Below are 21,998 nucleotides of genomic sequence, written 5' to 3'. Positions count from 1 at the left end.
TGGTATGACATTAATCTTACATGATGAAGGGAAAACACCAGCCTTCTCATAAGTAAGTCCTGCAGGCTCCAGATTGGCTCATCTTAAAGGCCAGATGTGGGTCTGGAGAAGAAGACACAGTAAATGATAGGTATCAGAAAATAATAACAAAGAAGCTTGCATAGGAAGTACTGGAAATTCTCTTATTGAAGCCTGTATAAACAGACATTTCCATCTGTCCTTACTTCCTAGTTGGAAGCCAGTTCATTTGTCAGGCATTAAATATAACTGGTTCCTCTAATGCAGGGGTGTCATGGACAGCCACTTAAGGTCTGTGGTTGACCTGGGTGGGGTGGGGTTGCTGACTGGGTGGGTATGGCCAGCTTGACATTATTCCCCAAACTGCTGGCATGTTTCCCCTTCGCATTGGGTACACTAGGTTGGCACCCCTGCTCTAATGTAGCATTTCTTAATCTTGGCAACTTTAAGCTAGGTGGACTTCAACTTCCAGAATTCCCCAGCAACTATTACTACCTTGGGAATTCTTCAAGGCTATCCAGTCTGCCAAGGTTGACAAACACTGCTCTATTGGAATTTCTTGTCCCATTTGTCTCTCTTGGTTTGAATATGTTGTTTGAGAATTTTTCTTTAGCATGCTTGGCTTGGACTGTTGACACACCAAAGAGTGGAGAAAGAGAAGAGAGAGAACAAACTGCAGCAGGTTTTCCAAATCTTTGGAGTCCAATGTTTGTTTGCTGGTTCTCATGAGTCAGCTCTGTCTACAAGGGACCTTGCCACATCTTGATAATCATTTTTGTTTCTGCGATGTCCTTATAATGTTGACTTGATCTCTGTCCCAGAACATACCTTTCTTAAGACTTAGGGCCACCTGTGCCATACAGGACATTGGGCACCAATTGTTCTTCAATAATTTTGATCTACCAATTTGGTTGAATTGCACTTGTTGCCAATAGCAAAGGTTTTTTTTAAAAAAACAACAACAACAGGAATGGATTGCTAGCCCTATACCCAATCTTGCTCTTTCCTGGTCTGCGTATAGGGCTGGCAATGACAGAAACTGTGCCTGAAGCAATTTTAAGTCATCCTTTAAAGATTCTAGCTTTAATAGAATGGGGAAAATAAATTCTACATTGAACAGAGAAGGTTGGTAAAGATGTTTTATCATGGCTATATCATTCCAGTACTGTTAATTCTCTAAAATATCTTTAAAAGCTTTTGAATCATTCCCCCACCACAAAATTTGGTGGCAATGTTGTGAATTTCAACATTTCTGCAAAAAGGATTTGTACTAGAATGAAACAAAATTTAACAGCTGAATTCTCATTTTAACCTGAAGTAGTCTTATTAAAGTTTACTAAAACATAAATTTCCCCTAGCTATACTGAATTAGCATTGTATATGTTAACACAAGGTTATTATATATTTCTCACAAAAAATGATTTTAAAAATTCCCTCTTAACCAACATACTTTAATATGCAAAATAATTTTAAATTTACAAAAAATTAATTAAAATAGGATACCAATTCTGGTCTATAACTCAATATAAGGATTTGTACCTCATCCAAAATTTGAGTTTTGTCAATATTTCAGTCCTAAGGGATATTTAAAGTAAAACAGATTTTTTTAAAATTTTGATCAAATATATTGTAATTTATTATTTTATTTGGTGAATTATACTTGTTGATCATTGTTCTTAATTCTCCTTGCTTGAAGCTTATGATTTTAGTCATTTTAATATATTCATTCAAAATTGATTTATACCAGGAAACTACCCTTTTTGATATTTTTAGGTCCCTTGTTCTTTTTGCTTTACTCTTTTATTCTCTTTGTGTTTGTTTTATGTATGTTTTTTCCTCAAAAGCTTAATAAGTAGTGGTGGAGGGAAATCAAGACCACAGCTTTAAAGAGCTTTCCTCTTCTTCCAACTCAGACTTCACAGTGGATTTGGTCTGCACACTTCACTGATTCTTTGGCAGCTGATTAAGAGTTTGGGGGTCAGGATCTGTCCAGTTTTATTGCCCACAGACCTCCACTAACATTTTAGCTTGCAAAAAAAAAAGAGGGATAACACTTATCTGCCTGTGTCGTAGCATATGGTATATTCCATAACACAAAGCATATCCTATATGAGCACCTTATAAATACTAGTATTTATAAGAGCTCTGTGCCTAGTTTCAGAAATAGATCATCTGATAAGTAGTAGGCATGAAGGAGAGGTTATCAAGAGCAATGGGAAGCTTTTTACTCTGCCAGTTCCACTCCCTTAGTAGTTTCCCCTTATTTGCTAGGCAACTTGTCAAGTACATAAACCCACCATTTTAAGCATCTGCCTACATTCATCTAACCGTGTCGCAGGTGTTAGAAAGAGTGATTGGTAGTTTCATCTCCACTAGCAGATGATGATTGGTAGGAAAAAAAAGATGCCAGGAAAATCAACTAATCCCTTTCTTTAAAATGCCTTTCAACAAATCAGTAAGAATAGAACCATTCACTGACTTGGTTGCAGCAGAAAACAGCAGCAGGGGCCACACAATTTATGCCATCATATTTTTTTCAGTCAGCTCAAGGACTGATGGTTAGTGTTAGGTAAGCTCCCCGTTAGGAGAACAAGTACGTTCAGTGAAGCGTTGTGAGAGTTGTGTTGGAGAACACACAAACCAGCATACAGAGACATTGTAGTTTAAATAGGCTTTTACTTTCATGGAAATGGAGGTATCAGAGTCCATCAAGTCATACATGGATAAGTCAGTCAGTCATCAATGTTTTTCAGTTAAGGGATTATCCAAATAACATAGTCCAGTATCATATAATCAGTTCAGTACTCAAAGTTTGCTAGCAGTTACAAAACTTACAATAGCTCACGGCACTTTCTAACAGCCAGCTTCCAAAACACTCAGATCAGATCAACCCAGCATCTAACAGAGAGCTAACAATCATTCTTGCTCCTTCTTATGGCCGATTGAGCAACCAATCACATTTTACAGTATGCTTTAAAGCTTCAATGGTATTGACTGATGACGCAAAGTAGAATCATATCATACATATAGCAATTGCAATAGCACTTAGACTTGTATATCGCTTCACAGTGCTTTACAGCCCTCTCTAAGCCATTTACAGAGTCAGCATATTGCCCCCAACAATCTGAGTCCTCATTTTACCCACCTCGGAAGGATGGAAGGCTGAGTCAAACTTGAGCCTGGTGAGATTTGAACTGCCGAACTGCAGCTAGCAGCCTGCTGAAATAGCCTGCAGTACTGCACTCTAACCACTGTACCGCCTCAGCTCTATATGGCTAGGTGTAAGATTTGCTCCTTTGGGAAGTGAGAAATTGGGGTTTTCCCTTTTTTAATCTGCAGTTCCCAAATGCTTATTACCTAAACTAACTCACTGATATTTTGGCAACTATGGTTGATGGGGTCCTTTAAGGGTTTTAATTTCGCCAAACCCACCAGATAAAGTCAGAAGTAAAACAGAATGGTTAACATAATGCTTAGATATGAATCTTGTTCTTTTTTTAAGATAAGTGCGTTATATTAAGTTCTTGCAGGCAATAGCAATATCAGTAGACTTATATACCGCTTCATAGGCCTTTCAGGCCTCTCTAAGCGGTTTACAGAGAGTCAGCATATTGCCCCCAACAATCTGGGTCCTCATTTTACCCACCTCGGAAGGATGGAAGGCTGAGTCAACCCTGAGCCGGTGAGATTTGAACCGCTGACCTGCTGATCTAGCAGTAGCCTGCAGTGCTGCATTTAACCACTGCGCCACCTTGGCTCCTAGGCTTTGGTCCCTATGTGTTTGTTCAAATCAATGGGTGTAATGGAATATTCTGAAAAGGCAATGGGACATTTCTCTGTGAGTTCTCTTTCAGCAAGCATATCTCACTATTTTATTCTATGTACAAGATCACGTTCAAATACAAAGGAAATAAAAATACCCTGGAAAGAAAAGATTTTTTTTTTAACTTCTCTGAGATTCTTCTTATAGAAACTTTTTGCAGACATGTTTTTTTTTTAACTTGAATGTTGAGGACCAAATTTTGGATCTTACAGTATAAAAAGTGCTGTGGGTTGCTGTGCGTTTTTTATTTTAAGAAAAGAATCTTGCATTTTCTATTATACAACATTTTTCTACTCTTCTAGTTTTGCTACAATAGAAACAGGAGTAAAGGTCAAAAATTCAAGTATAAATTATCCTAAAACATTTTTTTTCCATCAGCTAGGACAAGTATACTCTCAACTCTTTAGTAAAAACAAGATAAGGCTTAGTACTGTAAAGCCAGCTCTAAGTAATTATTATGTATCCATATAAAATGTGACAATTTTAAAATCTGATTTCATACTATAGGTAGTCTTCGACTTACAACCACAATTAAGCCCAAAGTTTCCTTTGCTAAGCAAGGCAGTTGTTAAGTGAGTCATGTCCATTTCACAACCCTTTTTGCTATGCGTGTTACGTGAATCATTACAGTCTTTAAGTCAGGGGTGTCAAATTGGCGGCCTGCTAACCGGATGCATCATGCACAGGCCACGCCCACCCCAGCTCCGCGAATGGGAAAAACGTTGCGAAACATCACGCGGTGGCAACATGTCATGGCAAGTTTGTCACCCGTGCTTTAGGTGAATCATGTGGTTATTAATCTTTGGATCTGGCTTCCCCCGTTGACTTTGCTTGTCACAAGCTTCTTAGTTATGCTTGCAAATGACACTCACAAGGCCCTGAGATGCTGCAGCCACTGTAAATACATTCTGGTTGCCAAGCAACTGACATCTGATCATGTGACTGGGGGAACTGACATCTGATCATGTGACTGTAAGAACTGTTCATAAGTCACTTTTTTCAGTGGCGTAACTCTGAACAGTCATTAAACAAATGGTTTTAAGTTAAGGACTACCTGCATATTTTTAGTCATTTTAGGGAAGTTTTCTATTCAGAAAACTTTGAATTAGATTTAGGGTTCAGTTGGGAGGTTTGCCCCATTCTTTAGTCCATTCTCATCAGTCTTCAAAGGAGCTGTTTCATTAAAATCTTGTTTTTTTTCCACCGCTTTTCCTTCATCCTTTTCTGTCCTTGCATCCTCATAATCTTTCTTTTCTCCATCTTCCTTCATCCTTTTTTTCTCTTCTTTTTCAAGCATTCTGTAGTTGTAGTAATTCATAATGAAGAGGAATGTCCCAGCCAAGACCATCACTGCCCCGCATTTAATGAACATGTATTTGTAGTCTCCAAAGGTGTCAATAAGAGTACCTGTGAATGGAGAAATGACATCCTAATTATTAATGAAACTTATAGATCAAAATAGAACAAAGCTACACAGATTCCAGGCAAATTTTGAATCTAGATTGCTAAAATGGTTAGAGAAAATGGTATCTACTCAATGCCACAGTTAAGGATGGGCTTTTCTTAAAATAAGAAGTATCAGCAAATCCTCAGCTAATTTTGAATCAATATCTTGCCACCTTTTTCGCTTGGGGTACATGCATTTCATCCTCCAAATTAATGTGCAATCATGGTTTTCTTTGACCATTTTCTTGTCCTTGAGATACTGTGCATTTAATAACCACCGTGGCAACCATTTATTGAAAGCATAGTACTTAATTATTCTAATGTCTAATCAAACAAACCACACATTTTGTAACAAGGATGAGATGTTTCCAGCTTGGGTGCATAAAAATACTGCACCAAGGAGCAACATAGCCCACGTTTATGCTTTAATATAATGGCATTAGCAAAAACATCAAGCAGAGGCTAATTGCAGCTATTCTCAATTTCTGCTAATCAGGATGACCTTAAGATCTGCAAAATACATTTCAATGAGAGTTTTAATGAGAAGAGTACTGGAAAATTCAACAGTAGAAGAGTCTTTCCACCTCCTCCTTTGAGAATAAGAGAAAGTCATAAAACACACCAGGAAAAATTACTTAGTCCATTAAAGCAAAACCCAGTAGTAAGTTGTTAAATGCCAAAGAACCAATCAATTTGCCACTTATTAAATAGGGAGCAACATACTGAACTCACATCGCAAACTGTTATAAAGCACTTTCTAGCCTCATTAACAGTCTTCAACAATTAAACCTAATCTGCTTCTTAAAACTGCATACTGAAGAAAACATGTATGCTGACCTCTGTAAGACAGGAAGAAGCAAAGTCCTCACATTTAAAAAAGAATAATTGAATAATAAATATTTTTTGCAAAGCCATTGAAATCTGAGATTCCTTTTAACTTTTTTTAACAATTACTGGTCATCTGGCGTAAGTTGAAGTATCATCATCCACTGAACATCTACATTTCAACAATTCTCTCATTTACACCACATGCATTTAAGGGTACAGCTTTTTGTCCAAAGCCATTTCAGTTCCACTACAGTCAACAGGGTTAAATTAAATTAAATCCTGTGGAGCAATTATTTTCTTAACAGCAAACAGCAATAACTTAATATAGATTGCAGTAATTTTGAACCTGCCACACATAGTCCTTAGCTTCCTTGATTCACTGTTACTGTTCTTCTAGAATAGAAACAAAGATACACCCTACAGTATATCTAATAGGATTTAAAGGATTTAAAATCTAGCTAAATCATCCTAAAATAAATCAAAAGGAAATGGGCACATAAAAGCTGTTACTCTCTTGCTGGCAGTTTTCAGATAGGGATATGGCTTTCAGGGATGGTTTAATGGATTCATGCAATGACCGGAGAATCAGATAAGCTGATCTGTAACTCAAACAGTCTATGATTCTAAAGTGATGCAGTTATCAGCAGTGATCTCCAAGAATTTATTAAGAAAATTAAAATTTACCTTTGGCCCGGCTGCTTCCATTTCACCTTATAGCAATAGCAATAGCAGTTAGACTTATATACCGCTTCATAGGGCTTTCAGCCCTCTCTAAGCGGTTTACAGAGTCTGCATATCGCCCCCACAATCTGGGTCCTCATTTTACCCACCTCGGAAGGATGGAAGGCTGAGTCAACCCTGAGCCAGTGAGATTTGAACCGCTGAACTGCAGATAGCAGTCAGCTGAAGTGGCCTAAAGTACTCCACTCTACCCACTGCGCCACCTCGGCTCTATCTTAGCAATATCCTCTGATAAAGATTTCAAATGTTTTATGAAATTGCTAAACGTGTATTAAACATATTTCTAGCATGTGAATAGTATTGCTATAAATATTCACATATTTATTTGAAAGGCACCCTGAGTCACGTTATCAGCGAGATGGAAAGACATCAATAAAAATAAATGAAGTTTAAAAATCTGAATGATTGCTAGATAGTCATTAATAATTAGAACTATCCATGTATCTTAATGTCATCCAGTAGTCATCTGGATTTTTGCAGTTCAGATATGGAAGCATTGCTTCCAGGTACCATGTGAATGTGTGTGTGTGTGTGTGTGTGTGTGTGTGTGTGTGTGTGTGTGTGTGTGTGTTCGTAGATATATATTCATTCTCCAAAAACCCAGGATGACTTACGTGGCTGAAGTCCTTAAACATATTACCATGATGGTGACCTATGTCTGTGAAGTCCTAATCCATTACCTTAGCTATCTGAAGACTAGTTTTATCTTGGCTGCTGCTAGTTTTAATCTTATGAACGCTGTTTATTTGCATATTTTGTCTGTTTAACTTTATATTAAGAATAATTAACTAATGAGCAGTACAGAAATATAATGAACGAACTGTGATCCCATATATAAATTTACTAAAAGAAATTACATGAATTTATTATGTTAATCTTTATCTAAAATCTAACTATTAACTCGCCAGCAAAGAAATTTGAAGTTTTGCAAGGCATAGAACATTTCGGTAGCAAGGCTCATCTAAACTGAATTTTAGACAGCCTTTGGGTAGTTTTAACAGTTTAGTTCTGCAACATCCATTTTAATGAATGGAAAATTCCAAGGGAATGAATTTTCTTGTTGAGTGATAGTTTTATTCCTTGAGGCATACTTCTGATGAACCTAGTTTAAATGAAATTTGAAAACTTCAGAGAATATGGAATTGATCAGGACAGTGCAGAATCAAGAAATCAGATTTTAAGAGTAGGAGGGAAAGCGTTAACATCTAATGCTTCTTCCTTGAAATTAAAAGCAATGATTGTTTTTATTGTTGTGCAGACTAATGGAAAAAAGAGTATAAATGTTCTTACCCCCAATAGGCGGCCCAAGTAATATGGTGCAACATTCCACTATAGTGACTAGTCCTACAGCACTTGTGAAACGGCTGGCACCAACAAGATCCATGAGAGTTTCGAAGAGCATTGCACAAACCATACCAAAGGCCAGGCCAAAAAAGATAGCATAGATGACTAAACCCATGTAACTTGTTGCCAATGGGCACAGCAGGTGGCAAACACCATTAAAAACAATGGAGAAGCTGAAAAAATACTGAATTCTTGGCCTCACCCATTTGGTATTTGCAATGATCCCAGTAGCTGGCCTGGCTATCATGTCAACTATTGCTAGAATGGAAAGGAGAAAAGCTGCTGAATATTCATCAATCCCACGGTGCTTGGCATAAGGAGCCAAAAAGACAATCGGTGCAAAAAATCCTAAAAACATCAGCACGTTCCCTATCAGATAGATGAGGAAGCCTCTGTGTTTAAAAAGTGAAAAGTCAAGGAACTTGTTGAAGTTTTCACAACAATCTTTGTCTTCCTTTGTTTCCGTATCCTGGTCCCCCATTTCGGCAAAGCCTCCATCAGGTTTTTCTCTTACGGCCTCTTTTGCATCTTTGTTTTTTTGCCTTGGTCCAATTGGTCTGAAGAGGGCTCCAGCTACGCAGCAGTTCAGCAGAATTGCCCCGAGAATGAAAAAGCTCCCTCTCCATCCAAAAGTGTCAAAAAGGAACTGGTTCAAGGGTGCAAGGGTACAAAGCATGACAGGGCTTCCTGCCATGGCAAGTCCATTGGCAATGGGACGTCTTTTCAGGAAATACTTCCCAACGATGATTACTGAAGGCTGGAGGTTCAGGGCAAGACCAAGTCCTGTAGTGAGACAATAAGAAAGAGGAATGTTACCTCATGTTCTGTTATCATAGAGACGGGTCACTCCAAACAGTTCTGTGGCAGAAGCCTATTACGAAATCTACTTTGCCCTAACTCAAGATTCCTTAGCAGTCTACATCGTTTAGCTGAAACATTGTTTCAAAACATGTTTTGAAACTTAGTGGTCTACATGTTTTGAAACTACTGATCCGGAGGTGGTATTCTGCCTGTTCACCCCGGTTTGGACGAACCAGTAGTGGCGGTGGTGGGAGGCTCTGCCCACCTGCCCAGACGTCATCATGGGACGCTTTGGCATGCACCGAAGTGCCGTGTGTGAGCGAAGCGAGTGTACACATGTGCATGCTCCCGGTTCCAAACCAGTAGCGGAGGCAAGAGGATTTCATGCCTGTATGGATCCCAAAAATCCGTACTCAGAATCAGATCTTGGAAGGTTGGCCCATTTACAGTTCAGATATTTCTAAAACTCATCTGCGCGAAAACTGATGCGCAGATTTATTTTTAATAAACTTTTCAGAAGTGAACAATAGGTTTGCTAACAAAATCTGTAACCAGGCTCTTCTATACACGGAGCGGTATTTTGGACAGCCCTATCTGAAGAATAAAACTGCTGTGAAAAGGGCATTATTTTAAAGTCATGACAAGAGCCAGAAATACATATAAGTGGATGAACATTTTATAGGAGAAGGTTCATGACTGTGCTTTGAAAACAAAGGAAATCGTATCTATTTTCTGGGTCTATTATAAATCATGACCAGCATGTGAAATAAAGAGGTCTGGCAGTTATTCTTGCTCTTTATACCATATTTCTAGACTTGATCTGAAAAAAAGTAAATATTGTCATAGAGGAGTTTGAGGACATGGTAGTCAGGAAATTAAATAAGTTTTATAACTTCTTTTAAATGAGAATAGTCCATTCTTGATTGCGCTTTATACATTGGTGCCACTGAATAAATACTAAGTACTTTTTTTATTTTACATTTATACTGCTTTTTTAGGAAGAGCCCAAAATAACATGCCAATAAAGACAACAAACTGATGAAGGGAATGATGGAAAACATCAAAATATACTACTGGAGAAAGAATTTATCTGCCACCTACAACTCGCCTAAACCTGTTCATGAACATATATGCCAAAGCGTCCACTTCACCAAAGTAAATCTTGTTTGACTCTGGAGATTCTTCTCTTGAGCTTTTGGCAAAGTGGCATAATATAGTATGTGATCATAAGAGCTCTACAGTAGTGGCCAAAATTGTGGAAACCTTTTGGGAAAATTGTATTTTGAGGTTTGATGGTTAATAACCCCACCTTTTTTTGGAGTAGTACCATAAAATTATATATCAATGGAAAGATAATGTAATCATGAATGTAATGCAACAGAGTTTGTTCAATTATCTGTATTCTATGATATGTTATATAGCCAGCAATGAAACCCAGTTAATGGAAGCAATCATTCAATCTTTGTTTCACATTATAACAGCTACAGAACAAAAAGACTTGGTTGGGAAGACGTTATAAGGCTGTAACTCATGCTAAAGGTTACCCAACTAAGTATTAACTGACCTGGTAATAATTTTTGTATATCTCATTTTTTTGTCTTTTACTTTTCTTCTTTATATCTGCTATTCTAATAGCAAATCCTTCATAAAAGTTATTGCATTACATTCTTGATTAAATTATCTTTCCATTGATATATAATTTAATGGCACTACTTTTAAAAAAGTGGTATTATTAGCCATCAAACCTCAAAAATACTGTGCACTTTTCCCCAAAGGTTTCCACAATTTTGGCCACTACTGCATATTACTACAGCAATCCTAGGTATACACCATGGCCATAGGTAAATAAAAATCATCAGGTAGCTCTGGGGTCTTCTTTTTGAGACATATAACTTCTATAGACTCAACCGGGGTGGCACCAGTCATTAGAATGCATCATTACAGTCTAATTTAGCTCACTGCCAGGAGTTCTTTCCTCAATAGCTCAGGGTTGACTCAGTCTTCCATCTTCCCGAAAATGAGGAGCCACATTGTTTGGAGAAATATGCTGACTCTATAAACAGCGAAGAAAGCACTGTGAAGTGGTATATAAGTATTATTGCTATGGGAAAAAAAAATACCTGTGATGAATCCAGCACAAAGGTATAGTTGAAAAATGCTGGTGCAGAATGCTGCTGAAACCATTCCTATGCCACATAGTAGCCCTCCAAATATGACCACCGGCCGGCTACCAAAACGATTCACCAAAATACTGCTAAGGGGACCTAAAAATATTAAAGGAGAGGAGGAGGGAATGAATAATTTTTATAAATATGTCTAATGGGACATACTTTAAACATTGATAGGCTACACTGATAAGTTCCTAAATTCATGAATCAGAGTAAGGATTAATTAAGGTGTAGGAATGTCTCCCAGCTGCACAGGAGAAGAAAGATACTTGTACAAAGTCTGCCAAAACTGTCATTCTTGGAAACATTTGTTTATGTAGCTCAATGGTAGTCAACCTGATCCCTACCGCCCACTAGTGGGCATTCCAGCTTTCATGGTGGGCAGTAGGGGTTTGCTGTAACTCTGCTTTATAAAGTAAAGTTACTTCCCTACTTTATAAATCACTATTACTGTGGAACCGGTGAGCGGTTAGAAAATTTTACAGAAAATATTTACTATCAGAGATACAAAAGTGGGCGATAGGTATAAAAAGGTTGACTACCCCTGATGTAGCTGGCTAATCGAACCAGTAGCCATAGCATTTGAAAAGAGAAAATAACATTTGACATAGGAGCATCTAGAAAGAAATTGGGAGGTAAGGGAGAGCAGAGGAAAACAGGAAAACAAAGCAGTAAGTATCATTATCGTATGATGCATAGCTACATGCCATGATACAGTAAGATCAGAGAAGATTGTAGCATCTGATGGTGGCTAATATCAAGAGAGAGGATGAAAGAGGGTGGGAGGGAGGGAGGGAGGACGAGAGAGAGAGAGAGCTTGAGAAAGAGTATGTCAAACTTAATTTGAGAAAAACTTGTTTTCCTTAAATGCAGAAAGAGCACAACCACACAGTATTTTTCATAGGTTCATGACACTCAATCTTTCTATTTCAAATGCAGTCAGAGCTCGGCTTTCCATTTGTAGGCCAGAACAAGATATATTGGTAAAGACATGAATGCAGTGTTGATTTTTTTCATTAGAGCTCCGTACCTGAACTGCAGAACTCTAGATGATTATAAATGGTAATAGACCATTTCTTTGCTGACAGCTAGTCATTGTCTGGTTTTTAAAGGTCAGATCTGATAGCCATAACAGAGTATTGCCCCAGAAGTTAGCGCAAAACATAAGATAACATGGGAACTATCATAATTCACTATAGAAACACACATGTTTTATCACAAAGATAATACAATGTTTGCTACTAGATTGCTAGATGCATTAGTCTACCAAAATGAAAACAATAGACATTACACTCCAACCAATCTTTTATAATATACATTTATATGTAATAGAGATGCCATAATAGATGGGTAGAGATTATATTCATAAATGTTACAGGAAGAAATGTTAAAAGTGGAGAAAAAGCACATGAAATGCAAGTCACCCTGTTTGAATTTCTTTCAAAGCTCAAATGTGATTTGGAAATATGCAGTGATAATCTATAACAGCGAAGCCTAACAAATGCTAGGAAGGTGATATTATGAGCATTTAATATTCACTTACCTTCAGTGCACGTATTTTTATATAGAAATAGCATAGGCAAAATCTGACTGTTCTGGCTTTGTGATTTCATTGAGCTCGTTTATGCTCTTCTAACCCCCAAAACAATGACCCACTAATTGTTTATGAGGATATAGCCTCAAAATGCAGATTTTGTTTTCTCAGCCCACCCTAGGGTTAGATTAAGGTTTTCCGTAGCTGTTCCTGTAGCTGGTTTTTTTCCCCACTAATGTTTTTCTGTTTTCCCAACACAAGTTTTGCCATATGAATGACTTCAGTCAGGATTCGGTCCTGGGCTTCTTAGTTACTACACAAGTCTAACATATTTCTGGAAGAGCATTAGATTATCTGGTTTCTTTTCAATCAGGATTCAGACATGGGTATGTAATGAAAATAGTGTTGGTCATACTTCTGGGTGACCTCTAGCATGGGTAGTATGGGGGTAGATAACCATGGGTGGGCTTCAAAAATTTCAGCAACAGGTTCTCTGCCCATTTGGAGTGGGTGTGGCTATGGTGGGTGACCTAGTGGGCCTCCCCGCACCATGGTTTTTTTTTGGGGGGGGGGGTATTTTTGCTTTCCCCAGGCTCCACAGGCTTTTCTCGAGCCTCTGGGAGGGCGGAAACTGCCTCTCCCGGGCTCTGGAGGCCAGAAATGGGCCCAATTCCGGCCTTCCAGAACTTGCAGGAGGCCCATTTTCCATCTTCTCAAGTCTCTGCATAGACCCTGCACTTATCTCACATCCAAAGCAGCCAGCGTGGAGACTCCTGGGAGGGGCAGGGAAGGATGGGCGGGGCCATCCAGGGGTGGGATTTGGAGGTTCTCCAGCCATAACATTAGCTATGGGTTCTCCCAAACCCGGGCGAACCCGTAGCAGCCTACCCTGTAGATGATCTTACTTGGCGTCTTAGTAGCTTTTGATACTATTGACCATGATATCCTTCTGGATCAGGTCAGAAGGTTGGGAGTGGAAGGCAAGGTATTGTGCTGGTTCACTTTTTTCCTTCAGGGTCATTTTCTGACAACAATGATTGGGGAGGAGAGGACCCATCCTCACCTCTATAGGGTTTGGTTCTTTCTCATGAAATTATGATTTATGGCTATGTTTATTAGAAAGAAAATAGATAATAGAAAAAAATAATTTTGTAGTAATAGTTACATTTACTGCAAAAGTAAGGTAATTTTGTAACTATATTGGAATCTATTTTCTATTTTTTCTTTATTCTTTCTTTTTGCTCTTGTCTTATTTTCTCTTTTCCTTTTTTTCTTGATTTTAGTTCTGCTAAGTTTTCTTTTTCCAAAACCCTTAAGAAAAATATTAAATTTTATATTTAAAAAAATAAAAGAAAGATTTGAAGGACCAGGTTATGGATAAATTCTCTCATCAGGGATGATGTGGTTGCTAATTGCTTAACACCGAATTGATGGCAGATGATAATAATCAGACCAACAAAAATCAGAACAGCCTATTTTTCATCCAACCCAAGAACTGGAAGAGTGAACATTCCTGAAGCCATGAGAAAATCCCTTTATGCAGACTTTTTGTTTCTAATACATAACTCAACTGAAAGGATATATTTAAAATACCTGATGATGATTTCAGGCTAAACTGGATGGAAGGCACCATAGAATTCTTTAATTTTAATTGCTATTTTAAGATTTTTTGGGAAAAGAGAAATAGCATCCTTAATCTTATAGTTCTATGTAAGAGAACCGATACCCTCAGACTATATTTTGGATTGTCCTTCATTGTATAATCTCTGTTAACTGTCCTCTTACTTTTTATGAAAGGCTTTAAAAGGTGTTTAAATGTCTACTTCTTAATTAAGGAAGGAAGGTGAGAATGAACGCAGAAGAAACAGCTGGCAAGGATCTTCTGGTCTACTCATAAAGCTGCTCTTTATTTGTCTTGACCTTGCTGAGGAAGTGATGGTTGTGTTGATAGGTTCCCATGAAACATTTGAGAGCTGAGGAAGTGGCCTCAGAGGTCTAGTCAACAGCTGCTGAAAGTTCTATCAATACGGCATGCAGCTTTTTAAAAAATGGGAGGAAGGGAAACCACCGGAGAACAATCATTACTAGTTACTATCTGGAGTCAAACAAACAAATGCTTGGCTCCTTGTAATAGGGAGCTTGGAACATTCTGTATTGACCCTTCCATCTATTAAGGACAGCTAGATGCCTGACGTGATTAACCAAATGCAGGATTTTAAGAACGACTATCTCAGTGATCAAATTAGACTAATTATTTTCTTTTAGTCTCCAATCCAAGTGGGAAAAACAATTATGTATGCAACTTTGGCAATCTTTCAAATGCTGTCCATTATTTTCTACATATTTTATGCATCATCTCTTTGCAGACAAAAGAGTTGGAGGGGGGGGAACCACAGAAAATAAAAAAGAACAAGCTTCTGATTTTTATGCTGCAATTAAATTATGAACCAGAAACTACTGGTGTATATGTGTTTGTATATGTGCAGTTTGTATATGTGCAGTTCAGCGGTTCAAATCTCACTGGCTCAAGGTTGACTCAGCCTTCCATCCTTCCGAGGTGGGTGAAATGAGGACCCAGACTGTGGGGGCAATTTGCTGACTCAATTTGCTAAAAATCTGTAAACCGCTTAGAGAGGGCTGAAAGCCCTATGAAGCGGTATATGTCTAATAAATAAATAAATAAATACTAAGATGAGACACAGTCCAGGGATAGACTTCACAATTTTCATATGAAGTCTGTGCATACAAACACATATACACCAAACATATTTTAGACTAATACCTTACATCAGGGGTGTCAAACTCGCGATGACACACATTGTTGTCACGTGACATATCACAACTTTTCCCCCTTCACTAAAATGGAGGTGGGCATGGCCAGTTTGTGATGCATCTGGCCGTGGGCTGCGAGCTTGACACCCCTGCTTTACATGAACCCAGCCCCTGTGATTTGGGGTGGAATAAACCAAAGTTAATAATGGTGTTACAAAAACTAAATTGTTGGGAGAAGCAGATGAGTAGACCAACCAAAGTCTGACCATAGAGAATAATGAGTATTTGTAAGAAGATGAAGAAATAAGGATGCCAATTTTGACATTAGACAAGAACCAGTGATAAGAATGTTACCTGCCATGTAGCTTGCAAAGCACATTTGACCTAGTAACCTAATGTTCAACAAAAAGAGTCTTTGTGATGAAGAACCACAGTTGTCAACAAATGTAAAGGAAAATGGAACAGGTCAAAAACTCCTAATACATGCACACTACTATGTATACAGAGCACTTTTGTTTTTCCCAGGCCCTGTATATTACTTAATCAAAGTATAATGAGCAAGTGAAAACAAATATGTGAGTAATGCTTATGCAATTGTAAGCTTTTGTAGTTTTATGAAAACCAGGAATGGGGGATGCAATGGCTTCAATATATATATCCCTGGACTCTAGAAGACCTTTTCAATTTATTGGAGAACAACTAGAGTTATGGGAGGTAGTCCATATCTCCATTTCCATTGTTCCTACACAAGAACATAAGCAGCCCCTTGCTGGAGAGCCCAACATCCTGTTCTCATAGTGGCCAACCAACTGCACAGGAAGTCCACTAGTTTTCCAGTGACTCTGAATCAAGGCTAATAGACCTAGATCCCCAAGAATTGATCCCAATCTCTTTTGAAACCAGCCAAGCTGGTAGCCATCACATTGAATGGTGGTGAATTCCAAAAATTAATTATGCAATGTGTAAACTTATGTATATATGTACGCGTGCCTGTATACCACAGACACGTCTCTATTAATTGACTTCCTTTCTAAACATATTACAAGAGAATGTTCCTCAACCATGGAGGAATTGAATTTGTGCGCTTGGATTGCTATTTGGAACTCTTGGATTATCTGTGAGGTCTATGGATAGTAATCCAGTTGAACTTCACCCACTTTATTTTTATACCTTCGTCCCATGACATAATTTAACAAGTGAAAGGGAATAATGCTGGTGGGGGGGGGGGTAATCAACATAGACCCCAAAAGCAGGTATGTTCTACCTTGAAAAACAATTTGAAATGATAAGTTGTAGTTCTAAAACCAAACAAAATTATTAAGAAAAGTTCTTATTTTTATTACGGTATGCTACTTCAACATGACAGATGAAATGTTAATGCTTGAAAATTGCCTAGACCAGGAATCATATGCCACCATAACGTTAAATCTAAGCTTCTTTTGCGAGAGGTTATATTAACAGTATTCTAGAAGTCTGCTTGTATTTTACCTTTCCTTCCTCTTATACTGCATTGAGTCAGGAAGGATCCAATCAGAGTCTCTTCCTGATATTATCTCCTTTCCCAGGGCTGAAGGAATGTTTCTGTCCTTTTTGTTTCTGTAACCACTTCTGAATATTCCCATCAAGGTTATCCCTGTGGCTCTCTACAGTTTATCAGTTTATGTCAATAAAGATGGCAACTCTCACTTTGTAGGAATTTTCCCAAACATGAATGTGTCTATTATCAGAATTAAGCTTCAAGCTATAGGTGAAAGATCATAGTAGAACGTTACTACTCTTCTTGAATTCTCAGGTTTCGCTTGGCTAGAATACAGCAGATCAAGCAAGTAGAAACATGAGTTTCACATGAGAATATTGCTTGAGCAATTGTAATTAATTGTAATTAATAAAACATTCTGTGTTCTGGGTTCCCTTAAATATTTTCATACTGCATAAGCTCCTGAAGTTCAAATCTGTAACAATGGGTAAATGTGATGTTCACATATGTCCAGAGGTTCTTAGAATAATATTTGGTATGTCCACCAAAGGAGGTTACAGTAAGCCCTGCCTTGGATAAATGAATGAAGCTCAAGAGAGTGTAAGGCAGCATCATATGCTCATATTGGCTGGGTTCATACATCACGACAAGCCATCGCTTGTTTAAACTTACTGCATCTGTGTATGGCTTGCCAATTGCACAATGGCAAATAGAACAGCGCTTCAGAGGGTTAACATCAATGCCCAGAGGATCATTGGTTGCCCTCTCCCCTCCTTGGAAGAACTTTGTAGCTCCCGCTGCCTTAAAAAAGTTCAAACTATTCTTAATGATCCATCTCATCCTGGGCACCCTTTTTTTTGAACCATTGCCATCTGGCAAACGGTACAGGACAATCAAAATAAGGACAAATAGGTTGAAAAACAGCTTCTATCCCAGAGCAGTAACTATATTGAGTTCTAATGTATAGTGCAGTTTTAATGCAATATCCGGTTTTCAATTCAATTGTACAGAATATGAAGGATGTGTGTTTGTGCTTTATTTTTATAGTTTTCTTATGAATGATGTACACTAAAGATGGCATTTAATTTCATTGTATGAGGTGTAATGACAATAAAGTAACTAACTAATAATAGTATAATGAATAAGCCACAAATGGCTGAATTCACACATCATGCTAAGCCAGAGTACACAGGTGATTAATTGAAGAACAATTTTCCATTTGGGGCTTCAGCTATTTCCTATGTAGGTTTTTAATCTCAAGAATTCATCGTTTTATAAATTCATTGTTTGAAAATATTTATTATTAGCTTCTCAGATTTTGTGGAAGCTGGTTGCCTACAAATCTTTTAAATCAATATATTCTCAATGCTGCTGCACCTGAACATTTACATTTCATTTTCATATTATTTAATCAAGCCAGTACCCTCTGACAATGGATCACAGAACTATAAGATGAGTCAAGAATCCATTCCTATGACAAGAGAGACAACTTCCTGATGCATAAAGCAATGATTTGGTGTTTCTCAATTTACTATATTGCCCTAAACAGGACTTCTCTTCCATGCCATTAGTAGAGGAATACTGACTTTGAGAGTTTAGAATTGCCAGAACAGGAATGATAGCTATTTTAGACACCAACTGACACTTAGTACCAAGTCTGAGAGATACAAAACAAAAGGGAATTTATTAGGTCATAGGAACAATAGAAAAAAGAAAAGCTAGATTTTTAGAAATCCTTGAAAACTCCTACTGACAGTGAGCAATTAGTTGTTTAAAATGTCTTCCTTATCTAGTTTATCTAACTTTGCTGTGTTGAGTCTCTGGATAACTTTTTTCCAATTTATATAGGGGCTTGAAACTTGGGATACAATTCCATCTGATTTTCAGGGATTGGAGGACTCATCTCTCTGTATCATTTCAGCTGTACATTCAAAAGAAAGTTGTTTTAATAGAACTATTCTTGATGTGGCACAGGAAGGACCTACACTGCTTTAGAAATGGCACATATAGCTTGTTTCACATCATTAATCTTGATTGATTTGGCATTGTAGCTTAATAAAATGTTGTTATACAGTAACTCATTCATCCACTGTTAAAACAGTTTGACTAAAACATTTGTAAATGGCTGCAAACCAAAGGGTAACAATCTCTTAATTTAATGTATTTTTTATTGATATATATTTTGAATCCATTCTTGAATCTGAGAAAAAAACTGTTAACAAAATTAGGTATCCTTTGCTAATCCATTTTAAGTACTACCTAAGCAATTATGCAAACAACACCACTCTGGCCGAACGTATAGACAAAGGTGAATGAGAACAAAATTCCTACAAAGATAGCTGACCTGTGAATAACCACAGTGTAGCTGGAATGGCATCTCTATGTTTGCAAAAATCACTGATTCAGAAAAGAATCTCTGGTCAGCAGCTTCTAAGTCTCACTGTAATGTTCCCCTCAGCTGACTCCACTACTAGAGTGTTTTTTATCAGGGCAATCTGGTCTACACAACTGTGGGACCGAGCATACTGCTTCGGCTTTCGCCTTTCAGCCCCAATCCAGGAGCCTTCACAGACAGTCGATTCGAATACCAGAAGGGTATGGCTAGCTGATGAGAGCTAAATAGCTTGAAATAGATAGTCTCTCCTTATTTCTTTGTCGGTAAACATAAATTCAACACTACTAGAAAGATCAGGAGATTCTGAGCAACCTGGAGAAGAGGCTGTGTAAATTCCATCTTGGTTTTCCCCAAGCTGGGTGTCCACCAAACATGTGAACTTCAATTCCCAAAATTCTCAGCAATGGTCATGCTTGCTGGGTATTGCCACCCATATCTATCAGATGCAAAGGGAGAATCTCAATCCATGAATTCAACACATACATGTGACTTTAAAAGTCTAGAGAATAAAATGGTTACCAAATCTTAATAGAATACTAATGGTTAATTGCTGCTGAGCCCAATCTGGAATCTCAGGCTAAGAGTCTTGATGCCTCGCTGGCTGTTTGACTTGGATAGGCTTTGCTTCCTTGTCCAAATATTAATTATCTTATCTCTACCTAGGTCAGCCTTCTTGGATAATCCAGGCAGGAAAGACGACTAGATGAGCTATATCTATTTTGTTGTAAGGCTTCATTAACAGAAACTTGCAAGTTTAAAAGTTCAAATGCCCCACCTGCCACATTTAATTACTGGACCTATTAGGGCGGGACTTTCCTAAGTTTCATTCTTTGACTGTTAAACCAATTGCGATTAAAACCTCCTGCTTCTCTTGTCTGATCGTTTCCTAGGCAGCATCTCCTCTCTCCATTCCTCAAAGTTATCTATGCATTCCATTACAACCTCTTTCCAATCATGCTTTCAACTTCACTCAAGGTTCTGCTTAAATTATTCAACCGGATTCATACATTACACTAAATTGTAATGTGGGAGTTTTAATTATTTCCATCATAAATATTCTATCTTAGATAAAAGATTTGCATGGCTCCTTCTAGTTCCTAAACATGTTTGCAATCTTCCAATTAAACTAATGCATTATTTAATTTACACCGTGTTTACATTTTATAAACTATTTATTTACATTCTACTAAAATTATTGGAGCAAATACTATTGTATTATTAGCTTTATCATATTGCACTCTCATCTGAGTCCATACAACCCAATTTCTGTATTTGTGTATAATTGAATTTGTCTTTTGTCTGATCAGACTAAACGCGTTTCCAGCATTTGTATTTGATTTTTATCAAAAGGTTTTCCAGAGATGCATTCTGTTTAAGTTGTTACTAAACATTTTATACAAAGCTTGATTTTAATTCTCCCTCTGTCCAATTCGTCCTCCTTGGTAATGAAATTATCATATGAAATTTCTTTGTGGAAAAGTCTCTACATAAGTAGACTATTGCAATCATTTATGTGAACAGAATGGTACACTTTCCAGCCTTTGGAAATTCCAATAGAAGAGTATATATGTAGCTCAGGGTTGAACTGTGGAGTCCACGGTGCCCTCTGAGCTTGGTTGTTTCCTTGCAGACATTTCATTCCCTAACCAGGTAACATCATCAGTACTTACTTACGTTACGTATTTAGGTAATGGAACATCTACAAGCAAACAATGAAGCTCAGAGGACAGTTCAACCTTAAAAGGAATTATTTCAAATATATTGCAGAGCCTTACAAGAAACATATTATGTAATCTTGTGATCCATGTCTTGGCTGTTAGAGTACAAAGCTGGAACCTTATAAAACAAGGGTGTCAAACTGGTGGCCTGTGGGCCAGATTTGTCACTGCAAGCCACGCCCACCCAGCTCTGCAAATGGAGAAAGTGTTGTACCACATGGCGGAAACATGATGCAGCAAGTTTGACAAGCATGCCATAGAAAATATAATTTTCTTAAGAATGTAATTTATTTTGCTAGACCAAATAAAATAGAAAGAATAGAAATGCACATACTGGTTTTTCCCCCAAAGGAAATACTTTCACCGTTGAGAATGGGGGGAGGCAGAGGTGATATTCAGCAGCTTTTGACCAGTTCTGGAGAACTGGTAGCAGAAATTTTGAGTAATTTGGAGAACCAGTAAATACCACCTCTGACTGGCCCCACCCCCATCTATTCTCTGCCTCCTGAGTCCCAGCTGATTGGGAGGAAATGAAAGAATCACTTTCTAAGTGATTATTTATTAATAAATAAATAAATAATAAATTTCTTATCTGTCTTTTTTCCTTCTTCTATAAGGATACTGTGCTACATTGGCTACATTTCATTATAACTTCTGGAACCTGTTCCTTTTCCTGCATCAAAATATACGAACATAAATAGACATATATAGCAGATAATTTTACAATGTATAGTGATGGCTGCTTCTCTTTTCGCAATAGTATCAGTCACCCCTATAGAAAGGTAGCATTATAGCTCTTCACTTTAGATTCTGTGCAAAATTTTAGGCTCCAGAGAACTTGCATATCACCAACACCATGCCATTTATCTTCAACTTAAAGTCACTTAATCGTTATTAATAAGGTAGCATAATGTTTATATGAATAGGTAGAGC

General features: G+C 37.7%; 1 protein-coding gene and 1 long non-coding RNA gene across 2 annotated transcripts in view; one reads left to right on the top strand and one right to left on the bottom strand.

Annotated features, from left to right (window-relative positions):
- Nucleotides 1-3,409: 3,409 nt before the first annotated feature.
- On the top strand, nucleotides 3,410-3,961 carry LOC148047964 (uncharacterized). The gene is made up of 2 exons (XR_015695876.1): nucleotides 3,410-3,548; nucleotides 3,782-3,961. It is a non-coding gene; the product is annotated as an uncharacterized LOC148047964 (long non-coding RNA).
- A 270-nt stretch (nucleotides 3,962-4,231) lies between these two features.
- LOC106538872 (monocarboxylate transporter 2-like) overlaps nucleotides 4,232-21,998 on the bottom strand; it is a 33,329-nt gene continuing 15,562 nt past the window's right edge. The window contains exons 3-5 of the mRNA XM_014053502.2: nucleotides 11,122-11,265; nucleotides 8,147-8,983; nucleotides 4,232-5,248 (exon numbers count right to left, since the gene is read on the bottom strand). Coding sequence (XP_013908977.2) covers nucleotides 4,953-5,248; nucleotides 8,147-8,983; nucleotides 11,122-11,265 — 1,277 coding nt within the window. The 3' untranslated portion in view covers nucleotides 4,232-4,952. The remainder of the gene's footprint in view (nucleotides 5,249-8,146; nucleotides 8,984-11,121; nucleotides 11,266-21,998) is intronic.

The sequence above is a fragment of the Thamnophis sirtalis genome, unplaced genomic scaffold, assembly GCF_051295495.1.
Source record: "Thamnophis sirtalis isolate CommonGarterSnake01/CBP01778 unplaced genomic scaffold, rThaSir2_p1.2 scaffold_3, whole genome shotgun sequence".
NCBI lineage: Eukaryota > Metazoa > Chordata > Lepidosauria > Squamata > Natricidae > Thamnophis > Thamnophis sirtalis.
This window is presented reverse-complemented; position numbering and strand designations above follow the sequence as displayed.